At 54.7% G+C, this 13,493-nt stretch overlaps 1 protein-coding gene across 1 annotated transcript in view; it reads left to right on the forward strand.

Annotated features, from left to right (window-relative positions):
• Positions 1-13,493, forward strand: part of ADAMTS2 (ADAM metallopeptidase with thrombospondin type 1 motif, 2) — a 231,514-nt gene that overhangs the window by 147,869 nt on the left and 70,152 nt on the right. Inside the window, exon 4 of the mRNA XM_011976872.1 lies at positions 10,055-10,138. Coding sequence (XP_011832262.1) covers positions 10,055-10,138 — 84 coding nt within the window. The remainder of the gene's footprint in view (positions 1-10,054; positions 10,139-13,493) is intronic.

The following is a 13,493-nucleotide window of genomic DNA, read 5'->3' on the forward strand; positions in this document are numbered from 1 at the left end:
CTCAGACCCCTCCCCATGGTGATGGCCAGGAGGAAAGCCAGGGTGGGTGTAAGGGTGAAGCCCCTTGGACCATTCTGCTCGTGGGGTCCCAGGGAAACAGCTTGGGCTATTGAACCCTCCTGTAATTTGATGACAATTTCTTTTTTTTTTTTTTTTCTTTTTGAGACGGAGTCTCTCTCTGTCGCCCAGGCTGGAGTATAGTGGCACGATCTCGGCTCACTGCAAGCTCCACCTCCCGGGTTCACACCATTCCCTGGCCTCAGCCTCCCAAGCAGCTGGGACTACAGGCACCGCCACCACGCTCAGCTAATTTTTTGTATTTTTAGTAGAGACAGGGTTTCACCGTGTTAGCCAGGATGGTCTCGATCTCCTGACCTCATGATCCACCCACCTTGGCCTCCCAAAGTGCTGGGATTCCAGGCGTGAGCCACCGCGCCTGGCTGATTTGATGACAACCTCATTGAGCCTGTACTAGGTGCTGGGGATTTCACTTTTGTCACACGCGTCCGTGTGAAGAGACCACCAACAGGCTTTGTGTGAGCAATAAAGCTTTTTAATCACCTGGGTGTTGTTTTTACCTAAATCAATCTGGCCTGGTATATGACAACATAAAAAAACTTAAGGATAGAGCCCAAAAAACTCGCCAACCAAGCAAATAATTACACTGAACCCCGTTGGGCACTCTCTGATTGGATGCCCTGGGTCCTCCCAATTCTTAGTCCTTTAATACCTATTTTTCTCCTTTTATTTGGACCTTGTGTCTTCCGTTTAATTTTCTAATTCATACAAAACCACATCCAGGCCATCACCAATCATTCTACACAACAAATGCTCTTTTAACAACCCCACAATATCACCCATTACCCCAAACTCTTTCTTCAGTTTAATCTCTCCCACTATAGGTTCCCACGCTGCCCCTAATCCCACTCCAAGCAGCCCTGAGAAACATCTCCCATTATCTCTCCATACCACCCCCTAAAATTTTCACTGCCCCAGCACTTCACCACTATTTTGTTTTGTTTTTCTTATTAATATAAGAAGACAGGAACGTCAGGCCTCTGAGACCAAGCTAAGCCATCATATCCCCTGTGACCTGAACGTATACATTCAGATGGCCTGAAGCAACTGAGGATCTACAAAAGAAGTGAAAAGAGGCAGTTCCTGCCTTAACTGATGGCATCTCCCATTGTGATCTGTTTCCGCCCCACCCTAACCAATCAGTTGACTTTGTGACAATACACCTTCCCCGCCTTTGTGATAAGTACTTTGTGATATTCCCCCGCCCTTGTGAATGTGCTTTGTACGATACACCCTCCCCACCCTGGAGAAGGTACTTTGTAATATTCTCCCCTGCCCTTAAGAAGGTACTTTGCAATATTCTCCCCCACTTGAGAATGTATTTTGTAAGACCCACCCCCTGCCCACAAAAAATTGCTCCTAACTCCACCGCCTATCCCAAACCTATAAGAACTATGATAATTCCACCACCCTTCGCTGACTGTCTTTTCCAACTCAGCCCGCCTGCACCCAGGTGATTAAAAAGCTTTATTGCTCACACAAAGCCTGTTTGGTGGTCTCTCCACACGGACGCGTGTGACAAGTTTCATTGTTGCTTCAACCTGAAACAACCCTGAGACACAGAGACTATTATTATCTCCATTTTACAGATAAGGAAACTGAGGCCCAGATAGGTTAAGTAACTGGCCCCAAGTCACATGGCAGGATTGTGGCAGAACCCCCATGCTGGCACCATGCAGTCCGACCTCGGAGTGGGAATATCGCCCCCAATGCTCTGTTAACCCCCCAAACTCCGGAGAGGGGGAGGGGCAGCCTCTTGCAGTTGTTAGTACAAACCCGGGAAGGTTTGTCATGCAATTTGTCTTCTCAGTGTGCCTGCTGGAGTGCCACACATATCTCTCGAGCACAGCACGTGCCTCTTAGCCTCTGCTGGGCTCTGTGCATTGATCAGCTGGTCTGGGGGTGGAGGAGCCCCGTCCCCACCCTGAGGCACCTGCAGAGGTATCAGCAGAGTGTGGACGGGCACAGGAGACGGCGCCTGAGGAGTGAGGGGGTGGCCTTGGGCAGAGTGTTCTCGCACTGGGTGTTGAAGGAGGGGGCTCTGACCGCTTGGCTTTTTGATGTATGATCTGACCCCAGTAATTCTGATCCTGGCCATTTCCATTCCATGATAGTTTGATATTTTGAACAAGAGTCATGTTTCTTCTCGCATTGCCTCTGAAGCATTTGCTGAGAAGCCAGGGGGTGAAGAAGCGATGCCGTGGGAACGTTTATTCTCCTGATAAGCCCAGGCTCTGGCAGCCCCGTTTAGGCACCATATGCAATGCACACAGATGAAACAGTTCCTCCCCGAGGCCAGCAGACCTCTCTCCCTGACTTCTGGCTGCACTCTCTTCTCTGCCTCCACCTTGGTGGTCCAAGCCTGGCCTCCGAAGGGGCCTCAGAGAGAACAGCCCTCTCCCCACTTATTTCAGGGGGTCCCAGAGAAGTCATAGAGCAGCAGGTCCCCCTCCCCCAGGCCTCTGACAGACTTTGCAGGCCTGGCTTGCTCCTGGCCATGGTTTTGCCCTGTGGGTCACAGGCCGCCTCTGGTGGCCCAAAGCTCAGCCGAGCGAAGGAGATGGGAACCTTCCTGAAGGTTGGGGTGGCCGCTGTTCCAGTGCCCCTGCCTGTCTCCTCTGCAGCTGGCGGGCCAGCAGCCTCCCCTAGTAGGGAACCTAAACCGGTTCCCCTGTTTCTGCACCCTTCCCCTGCCTTGGCAGAGGACAAAGTCACCTCTGCCCAGCAGCCTCAGGCCACCTCCCAGGGCTCACCGTCCCCCGGGTGGAACTCTGCCACCAGCGGAGGCAAACTTTTACATTGTCACGCAGAGCCGCTCCTTCCTCATTGTCTATTCCAGAACAGAAACTTGGCTGCGTCTTTGCATAAGCAAAAGGCACATCACAATGTATTTCCCCAAACAACAGAGCCTTTGGCCTCTCTCCGCACAAAGATGGCTGCGGCTTTGAACATTTCCCCCCAAGGTTTAAAGATTCCAGGATCAATTTCGCAGACAGGACTCAAGGACATTGTCCCTGGGCTTCCCCTCCCCCTGCAACCTGGGAAAGCAGAGCTGCTTCCCCCCAGCACACACAGGCCTTGGGGAGGGTGAATGCGGGGGGAGGCCCCAGGGCTGCTGGGGGTAGCCGAGGCGAGGCCTTAGCTAGGGTCTTCCCCATGACAGGGATCACAGGCCTATGCTGGGTCATACATTTGGCCCATTTCTGGTTATTCCATATCTTCAAAGTGATTCACTCCATTCATTCAACAACTGTTTATTGAGCACCTACTGTGGGCCAGACACTGCTGGGAGCAGTTGCACTGCAAGTCCAAAGTTCCTGAGGTGGAGACAGGCTCCCTGTGCAAGGAGCAGCCAGGCTAGCCGCTGGAGCGCAGGGAGCAGAGCCAGGGCAGCCTGAGAAGATGCAGCAGAACCAGACCCTCCTGGCCTGGAGATCATGCCAGGAACTGTGGTCTCACGCCTTGGGTAGGAAGGGTTTAAGCAAGGTGGTCACTGCCTCCTTCCTTTTAAATATATTTTTTGGGATGAGTCTTTTTTTTTTTCAAATGCTCTTGAGATATCTAAAGAATTCAGGGGCTGGTCAGGGAGAGTGAGGATTCCAGGTCTGAACCAATGCACAGGCAGCAGGAGAGGGCAGCCGGCTCTGGGGAAGGCTGGCTGGGCTGTCAGGAGCAAGGGTGCCGTGTGGGGAAGTATCTGAAGTAGGGCATGGAGAAGCTAGACAGGGCCAGCGTGGAAAGGGCTCTGAATGGCAGGTGGAGTGGCTGGGCCCTGCCTCTGAAGGCACTGGGGAGCCATTGAGGGTTTTAGACAGCGGGAGGGGAAGGTGAGATCTGTTCTGCGGGGTGATCGTAGTGAAGAATGGTGTGTGTGTCGGGGGCGGTGGGGAGGACATGAGGGGAGCTGTTGGGGACCCCTACCACCTGTCTCCTGTCTGGGAGAGAAAGTGGGTGGGGCCAGGGGAAAGTGGGTGGGGCCGGGGATGTCAGGGAGGCAGGCACGTGGAGGCCACCTTCTGTCTTCAGTTGCTCTTTTTGCCACATCAGTCAACCCTCTGCTCTGCGGAAATGTTGCAGCTGTGTCCTTGTTGAGGACGCCAGTGTTTTGTCGGGAATTGCACTGATTTCTTGCAGTGGTTCCCGTGCCCAGGTTCCGTTTGAGAAGTCCCACTGAGAACCTGTGAGGGGCCAGGGCTGCACAGCAAACGGTGGCAATTTTGCAGCCCCCTGAAAAGCACGTAGAGCCCTGGGATGGTAGAGGGGGACGGGACGGGGCTCACTCCTCAGGCCTGTGGAGGACAAGGACATTGTGGAGCGCCCCTGCATCTCACGCCCCACAGACCCTGCCTGCCCACCCGCCATGTCTGATCCTGATGTATCATATTAACCTACGGAAACTGAGAGGCCAGACAGCAGAAGGAGCCCAGCCCCGGACTGTGGGCTGGACTTTGCCACAGCACAGGCAGGGGCAGGAGAACCACCAGGCCAGCGGTCAGTGGTCTCTGGGCCACAGTGCCCCATGGGGTTCCTGACTGCTGGGAGGGACCAAGGTGAGGGCTCTGGAACAGGATTCCAGGCCCAGCGGCCGCCCAGAAGAGCCAGGAGGCCATCGCAAGCCCCACCGTGGCTTCGCTCAGGCCTGCAGAGAGGAGGGATGCCTGGGGCACAGTGTGCTGCTCTGGTGTGCAAGAGAGGAAGGACAGAGGCTTCCTGGGGAGAGAGGATCAGGGAGAGCACACCACAGTGGAAGGCTGCCAGGGAGGGCACGCAGAGGGAGCCTTCACGAGGGGGCCTTGGCTGCGGCCCGGCCTCCTTCCTCCTGGCTACCTGCTGGGAGCATTTGAAGGTAACCCCTCTCCAGCTCCTCAGCAGCCAGGGGACCCCAGTTCATCTCCGAATCATCTGAGGCTTCCAGAGGCCAGGGCCAGGGCACCCAGCGCAGGAGGTGGGAGCTGGCTGCTGGCAGACAGCCCCACAGTGGGGCTCCCCAGCCAGGGCCCCATGCCTAGCAGCCTGACACCCTGGGCTCAGCCGCCTCGACCCCACCTCCAAGCAGAATGTGGGCCTGAGGGTCTGTCCCAGGGAGTTCGATGCTCGGCGGCAGGGCTTTTTGAATGGTTGGTCGCCTCCAGTCCCAAATCAGGGAGCAGGATTAGATCTTCCCAATGTTCCAGAAGGACACGAGATTCCTTCCTGAGATGAGAGCTGCCACCTTCGGCCCCAGGGGCAGTGCTAGGAGAGCGGAAGATCCTGTGTCCTGAGGGGCAGGGCCTGGCCAGGAGCCAGGAGAGGGCCAGCCCCGCCTCTCCTCCCTCCGCCCTGTGGGAGCTGCCGGCACGCCCTTCCCAGAGCCCCAGCCTCCACCTGCTCAGGCGGGCCGATGACCCCCATTCCAATCCACATCATCCCTCACATCTGTCCCTTCTCTGCACTCATCCCCAAAGCTGAACCCCACATTCCCACATCATGACCCCTTCCATCTACTTTCCATAAGGCACCTGGTGTAAGCTTCTTAAATGCACTGCCATCATCCTTCCTCCGTGTTCTCCCATTGCTCTTAGAGTGGATTTTAAATCCTCCTGACCTTGTGGTCTGGCCTCAGTGCTCCCCTCCCACCTCCTCTGCTGGAGCGTCCCTTCCGCATCCCCTCCGTGCTTGGAAGGTGCCTCGCTGCTTCCAACCCTGGGAGGTTCGCATGGGCTGCCTCCTCTGCCGGGAGCGCCAGCCTGCTTGGCTGAGCTAACCTGTTCTGTTTCTCAGGTCTTATGACATGCCACATCCTTAGGGGGATCCAGGCCCCAGTGGGCAGATTCCTAATATGTCCTCTGGTTCCCTGCCTTTCCCTCAAGGCCCGTGATCCTGGAGCTGGTCTTGTGGCATCTGAGCGTCCCTCTCTGCCTCCTGGCAGGAGGGCTGGCTCTGTACTGGTTCTGATCCGCTCAGAGCCACAATTCATGGTGACACAGTGGCTCTGCTGGGTCTGCTGGGTGCCAGCCTCAGGCCAGTGGGGAAGGAGAGACCAGGCCAGCCTCGCCCAGGCCATTCTGGGTCCCAGGGTGTGGTGGGCTGCACGAGAGGCCAGGGTCAGTTCAGTCTGAGAAATCCCATTGAGAACCTGTGAGGGACCCGTGGCTATGCTGAGGGTCTGTGTGGATGGTGAGGTCGGCATTTACACCTTAGGCTCAACCATGGGGGAAAAAATGCAACTTTCTTTCATTCTTTTTTTTTGAGACAGTCTCGCTCTGTCGCTCAGGCTGGAGTGCAGTGACGCAATCTCGGCTCACTGCAACTTCCACCTCCTGGATTCAGGTGATTTTTCTGCCTCAGCCTCCCGAGCAGCTGGGATTACAAGCGCCCGCCACCATGCCTGGCTAATTTTGTATTTTTAGTAGAGACAGGGTTTCACCATATTGGCCAGGCTGGTCTTGAACTTCTGACCTCAGGTGATCCACCTGCTTCGGCCTCACAAAGTGCTGGGATTGCAAGCGTGAGCCACTGCAGCTGGCCGGGGCTTGCTTTTGTTCCTATATCTGGTACTGCCCTCATCTCAGGCAGGCACTCAGCCCCAGGATGGAAGGAAGGCTACAGTCTGGCCTGCGGGAGGTGGCTCCGTCTCTCCCCCATAAAGCCTTTGTCTCATTCCGCTTGGGCTGGTATAACAAAGTGCCATAGACCCAGGGGCTTGCATCACAGGAAATCATTTCCCACAGTTCTGGGGACTAAGAATTTCAAGATCGTGTTGCCAGCTGGGTCATTCCCCAGTGAGGACCCTCTTCCTGGTTTGCAGACAGCCACCTTCTTGCTGGGTCCTCCCATGGCAGAGAGAGAGGACGCAGGCTCTCTGGTGTCTGTTTCTGTAGGACACTAACCCTATCATGAGGGTCCCACCCCCACGAACTCATCTACCCCTAATTACCTCCCAAAAGCCCGATTTGCAGGCAGAGGACTGGTGGGGGCAGTAGGGGCGTGTCCTCCCTGCAGCAGCCTTGCGAGTAGGCTTGCCTCCCTCTCTTGTAGGCCAGTGTCCTCTGGGCTTGCTCTGGAGCCTGGCGGTGCCCCCTAGAGCCAGGTAAACCGCAAGCCAGTCCCCAGCTGTCTTGCCTGTGTGTCCCTGGGGTGCAGGGGACCCTGGCATCTGCCACGTACAGCTGGGACCTGGGCCGCCCTCTCAGGCCTGAGCAGGCTGGGCCTCCACTCGGGCCCGAGAAGCCACTCCTACCGCTAGGAACTTGTCCCCTCTCAGGTCCCAGGCAGCAGCCAGGATCAAGCTCTCTCGCTTTTCCTTCCTTCTCAGATGTCAGGACTGTTCTGTATGACCTGTGAGGTTGGGGTTGGGGATGAGGAGAAGCCGGGTCCCTCGTCCCTGGCCTTTCCCCTCCCCTCCCCTCCCCTCTGTTCTGCTCCCGTCAGCTGCAGTGGAACCTTCCTTCCGTCAGGGTCTTCATTTCTACAGTCAGACTCCGTGAGCCAAGCTGGCCAGGCTCTGTTGTGATAGAGAAAGCGATACTGTGGACAGTTAAAGAAACCCCTTCTTTCTTAAGAAAAACTGGCTTTTAAGGCTACTGTGCCAGCATGGACTAAAAAATCTAGTCTGACCCTCAAAGCTGGGCAAGGACTTCTGTGGTTCAGGGGTGCATACCCCACCCCCAGCACCTCGCAGGGCGCTGCAGGGCACGATGGTTTACCAGCAGTGAAGAAGAAACCATTTCATTGTTTGCACAAGCACCATTCCATTGGAGATTTCATCCCCACAACAGCTTTGTGATGGGGGGCAGCAATCCTCATTTTACAGAGGAAACGGAGGGCGACGGCCAAATGGCAAGGCTTCCTGGGGACCTGGGTGCCCTCCTCAGAGCTCCACCTTGTCAGCCGCAGGGGCGAGATGGGTCCCTGGGGGTCTAGAGGATAACCCTCAGCGCCCACAGGGGTTGCCGACCCACCCTCCCCAGACACCCACGGCTCGGAGCTCCTGTGGGTCTGATGAGTCGTCCCTTGCCTGTAGGAAAGAGAAAGGAGACTTGTGGGAGCCCATTTACAATCAGACGTAGATTTGCTGGGCAGCAGTTGCTGGGAGGAGCTGCATTGGGGCTGGATGGTCCCCTTAGCAGGGGCCTGCATGCTTACGAACCCTGCCCCACGACTGGTGCCATCTTTGTTCCCAGCACCAATGCCAGAGGGCCCCGGGATCCTTGTCTTGCATGCCCTGTGTGCCTGTCCACCCATCCATCATGATGTGATTCTCCTTGTTAACCCTCAGGTTTCCTGAGGTGCCTCCCCACTGTTTCGAGGTAGCAATGACTGTTGCTCAGATGGAGGCTCTACAGATTGGAGTGCAGCAGTGTGTGCTGGCCTGACGTGGCAGCAGGCTCCGGGAAGTGTGTCTTGGCAGTGTCTGGAGCCTGTCAGCAGCCCCTGGGCATGGTCTGCACATGGGGAGGGGTGCGTGGCCAGTTCCTGCTTCTCCACTTCCTGATGGTGCCAATGTCTTGAGCCTGTCAGCGGGTATCCCTGAGTACCTGCCAGGCGCTGCTCAGCCTGGCCCTGGGCGTGCAAGCAGGGAGGATGCAGGTGGCTGCCCAGCCCACAAGGGCACACAGAGGGCTCCAGAAATAATACACCTTGTGCCTGATGAGGAGCGGATCAGGCCTGTGGGGGGCCTTCCAGGGGGAAGTGACCGCTGAGCTGGCCTCAAGGAGGAGTAGGCTTTGGTCAACCAACAAAGGAGGTGACAGGGAGGGGGCTGTGCTAGGGAGGGTCCTGGGTGTGTGTGGTGGGAAGCTGGAGGGTGGGGGCTCAGTGCGAAGGAAGCCCCTTAACAGCCTCCAGCCTGGGGTAACATGACTTGTGTTTCTGGAGGGTCTTGCTGGCTGTGTTCTGTGGAAGGGGAGCTCACCCCCTGTTTTCGTGCCATGGATCCCTTTGACATCTGCTGAAGCCCATTGGCACCTGCTCAGAATAATGGTTTTAAATGGGAAGAATGAAACACATGTAAGAATACCACTGTGGGCCCGGCGCGGTGGCTCACGCCTGTAATCCCAGCACTTTGGGAGGCCAAGGCAGGCGGATCATGAGGTCAGGAGATCGAGACCATCCTGGCTAACACGGTGAAACCCCGTCTCTACTAAAAATACAAAAAATTAACCGGGCGTGGTGGTGGGTGCCTGTAGTCCCAGCTACTCGGGAGGCTGAGGCAGGAGAATGGCGTGAACCTGGGAGGCACAGCTTGCAGTGAGCCGAGATCGCGCCACTGCACTCCAGCCTGGGCCACAGAGCGAGATTCCGTCTCAAAAAAAAAAAAAAAAAAAAAAACCACTGTGATAAGTACAGAGGATGGCGATTACAGGAGCTCCCGCCATCAAAACAGAACAGGGAGAGCATGTTGGGGATGCAATAATGAGCTTTTAATTAACATGTTAAAACATTATACCTGGTGGTGGGCCTAGAACCGCCCCCATTTCCAAGCAGCGATGCTCGTCGGTAACCCCCACACCCACCAGCAACAGCTTGGAGTGCCAGTCCCAGCCCCGCCTGTGCCCCGGGGGAGTGACTTCTTCCAGGGCCAGTCCCAGCCCTGCCTGTGCCCCGGGGGCCTGTTGCCCACATTCACTGTTGAAGGGAAGGTCGTGTTTCAGTTGGAAGCCACAGCAAGTGTAGGGCTGCTTTCCCTGCCCACCTTCCATGTTCAGGCCCCAGGCGAGGAATCCCTGGGCTGGTGGGTGGGGTTGCTCAGGAAAGGGCTGCAGTGATCCCAGCAGGCGGTGGTGGCAGCCTGGAGGGGCAGGGGGTAGGGGACAATGAGGGAAGGGTCACAAGGTGGCTCCCAGATGACAGTGATGCCTGGCTGGAAAGCATGGGAAGAGGAAGGAGTGGGTGGGGGTCCCAGGCCTGGGAGCCGGTTGGGGGGTCATCCCATTGGCAGAGCCAGAGCCGGTCCTAGGACCTGTGGTTCCCGCTGACGCCTCCCTGTTTCTTTCAGGTCAATGAAATCTACCATGATGAGTCCTTGGGTGCCCACATCAATGTGGTCCTGGTGCGGATCATCCTCCTAAGCTATGGGAAGGTGAGTGCACTGTGGCCAGCCGGGCCTGCCTCCACCCACACAGAGTGAGGGGCCCGGGGGGAGGCATGGGCCTCCTGGGAGAGCGTTTGCATTTGCCAGAACCACCCTGCCTCTCCCTGCCTCCCCTGAGGTTCCTATAAGAAACAAGACACTCATGAGCCGCCCCTAGATCCTGCTCCCTTTCACCGCTAGTTTTAAAAATGTGGCCATTACTGTCGTTCACTGAAAAGAGTCTGTTACTCCCACATCCCTAGAGGAAGCGACATACCAGGCCGCGGGGTCACACAGGGAGGCCCCAGGGTTGGTCAGGAGGCAGAGGGAGCTGGGTAAACGGCGGCCTGAGTCTGTGTTGTTTCTGCAGGAAGGACCAGCGGAGACAGGGTGAGCTGGCTTCAGGTCGGCCAGTTTGAATGATTCCAGCAGGGCTCTGGGGAGTGGAGCGGTCCTGAGTTTTCTGGTACCTGGCCCTGGGTAATGAGGGCAGGTGGACAGTGGCTCAGAGTGCGAAGTCTGACAAAGGAAGTGGCTGGGGACATGGGTGCTGGATTGGTTGGTTTGTATCTGAAAAATGTGCCCGTAGATGAGTTGTTTCCTGCCTCTAAGCATTGCTTACCACTGGTGGCGGGGGCCGTCCCCCCAGAGTCAGCAAGGCTCGGATGTCAAAGCCTCAGAAACACGTGGTTTACACGACCCTCCCTTGGACTCCTGTCCCTGTATCAAATCTGTGGCCTCCTCTCCTCTGGCCTCAGCTGCTGTCCCCGCTGGGCCCTCTTGCCCATCCCATTTCCTTTTGCAGCCAAACCTGGGACACCCTTTCCTGGCAGTGGGCATGGGTGTGTAGCCGCCAGGGACAGTGACCTGGGATGGAAACACAGGATGCTGTGCAGACAGACATAGAGGAAGAGAGGAGCCCCACAGTGCGGCCAGTGTGGACTGCAAAGTGCCTGTACCAGCCGTGTGGGAAGCACTTTGCACGGATGAACGCCCTTAATCTACAGGGCAGATGGAGGGGTGCACGCTGTGACTCTGCCCATTTCACAGATAAGAACACCAAGGCTTAATGTGACTTAGTGGCATGCCCAGGTAAGCGGCCAGGGCCACCCAGCACCTGAGGAGTCAGGCTTCTCACTCAGACAGCTGAATTCAAGCCTGCGGTCTGACTGTACATAGAAAATCAAATCATAATAGGATCAAACACATCAGATAATTATATAAAGGTTGAACTCTGTTCAAAGAGAATCTCAGTCTCAAAAAATAAAAAACTGCACGCAACTTACAAGGCACACGACGTAAAAATGACGACGAAGGGCTCCGGTGGCAGAAGGGATCCCAGGAATACTAAGTAGGTTTGGGGCCACTTCCCTACACCCACCAAGCACCTCATTGCACAGTGACCGAAGGCACCCACAGGGCGGATGCCAGTTACAGGCCTTCATGCACCCCAAGAGAACACAAAACATCCCAAAGCAGATCCTTGGAACAAAGGGGAAATTGGCAAAAACCTAACTATGAGAGTCTCTAATACCCTTTCCAAAGCCTTTCACAGATTAGATGCTAATAAGGCATAGAATTTTTGAATGACACAATGAGTAAAGTTAAATTAGTGGTTATATCACTGTTTCCCTTGCTCTACAGAAAAAAAGATGTATCTTCTTTCTGAGGAATCGTAGAACACTTAAAAATTATAGAAGTGTTTTGGGTCATAAAGAAAATGTGAATTTTATACGCAAAAACGATTTCATCCATGTTCTCTGATGAAATGCCTAAAACTAGGGGTGGAGGCAGCAGAATTTATAAACCTAAAAAAATAAAATTCATTTGAAAACTTAAAAAAAAAAAAAATCTGCTAGGGACTGGGCACGGTCACTCACACCTGTAATCCTAGCACTTTGGGAGGCCAAGGTGAGTAGATCACTTGAGGTCAGTAGTTCAAGACCAGCCTGGCCAACGTGGTAAAACCCTGTCTCTACCAAAAAAATACAAAAATTAGCTGGGTGTGGTGGCATGTGCCTGTAGTCCCAGCTACTTGGGAGACTGGGGTGGGTGAATTGCTTGAACCCAGGAGACAGAGGTTGCAGTGAGCTGAGATCACGCCACTGCACTCCAGCCTGGGCAACAGAGCAAGGCAAGAGAATATTAGGATTGCAGTTACAGACTGTTTGGGACATTAATAAAAACAAGAGCACTACTGTCAAATCTTATGGAATGTGGTTAAAGCTGTACTCAGAGGCAAATTCACAGATATTTTCCAAAAGCTTCTTCCTTGGGTGATGTGTTTGACACACATTAGCCCTGCCTTCAACTTAATACATTTGAATGAATTTCAGCAGCAACAAAACCAAAAACCTAAGGAAAGCAAACATAAGGAAATAATTCAGAAAAAGCAGAAACAGATACATTAGAAAACAGAAGAAACACATAGAATCAAGGAATAAGAGAGCTTTGGAAAAAGCAACCCTCTGGCCTATTTAATCTAGAAAAAAAGAGAGAAGGCACAAACTAAAAGATCAGAAAGAGTACACGTAATGTGACTACAACAAGATGTTTCTTCTGGCAGAAAGGAAAGCATTCAGGGCCATCTGCCCGCTGGGAAGCTGTTGGGAGGCTCTCTGCAGCCGGCCGCTTTGGAGGCCCGGGGGTGGTCAGTGGAGGAGGGATATGCAGGGCCTCCTCTGCCAGTGAATGCTGGCTGGGAGGGCAGAGGGAGGCTTGCTGAGCCCTCTATCCCAGGTCTGTAGCAGTGGGCTTTGGACCACACAGATGCAGGGCCTGGGGGTGGGCTCCAGCCCAGCAATCTGGTTCCAGCTCTCCTTTCACAGGAGGGGGGTCTTTGGACTATCCCATGTGGCTCTCTGCCTGCCTCCACTGGAGTTCTCTGTTACGACCTTCCCGCCTGTCCCTTCCTGGCCAGGATCCTCTGGTGTTTTAGGAATTCTCAAGTCTTTGGCATGAGAGATGGACAGAGTTATATCCTCTTTTGGAAGTTTCCAGAAATGGGAAACTCCTGGTCCTGGGGCTAGAAAGGGGAGAAAAGATTATCCCATTGATTGGTCTGGGTTCCAGGTGGCAGCTTGCATTTCCCCCGTGGGTTGCTCCTATATTGTTTAAAAAGAAAACTTTTGTAATCGGCTAGGGTTAATCGCGTACCAGTGCTGGCAAAGCTTTGGGTCTTAGTTGGCCTCCAAAGTGTCTGCTCCTTCCCAGTCTTGAGTACTTCATGGAATAAAGCCTCCTTTATTAACTGTTCCTTAGCGGGCTCTATGCTACATTGTCCCGGCCCTAAGCCGTTTCTTTTTCTTTTCCTTTTTTTTCCTTAACTGCCTCAGGTAGGTAGAAGGAGTATGTGACCGCAGTC

The sequence above is a fragment of the Mandrillus leucophaeus genome, unplaced genomic scaffold (assembly GCF_000951045.1).
Source record: "Mandrillus leucophaeus isolate KB7577 unplaced genomic scaffold, Mleu.le_1.0 Scaffold170, whole genome shotgun sequence".
Classification (NCBI taxonomy): Eukaryota; Metazoa; Chordata; class Mammalia; order Primates; family Cercopithecidae; genus Mandrillus; species Mandrillus leucophaeus.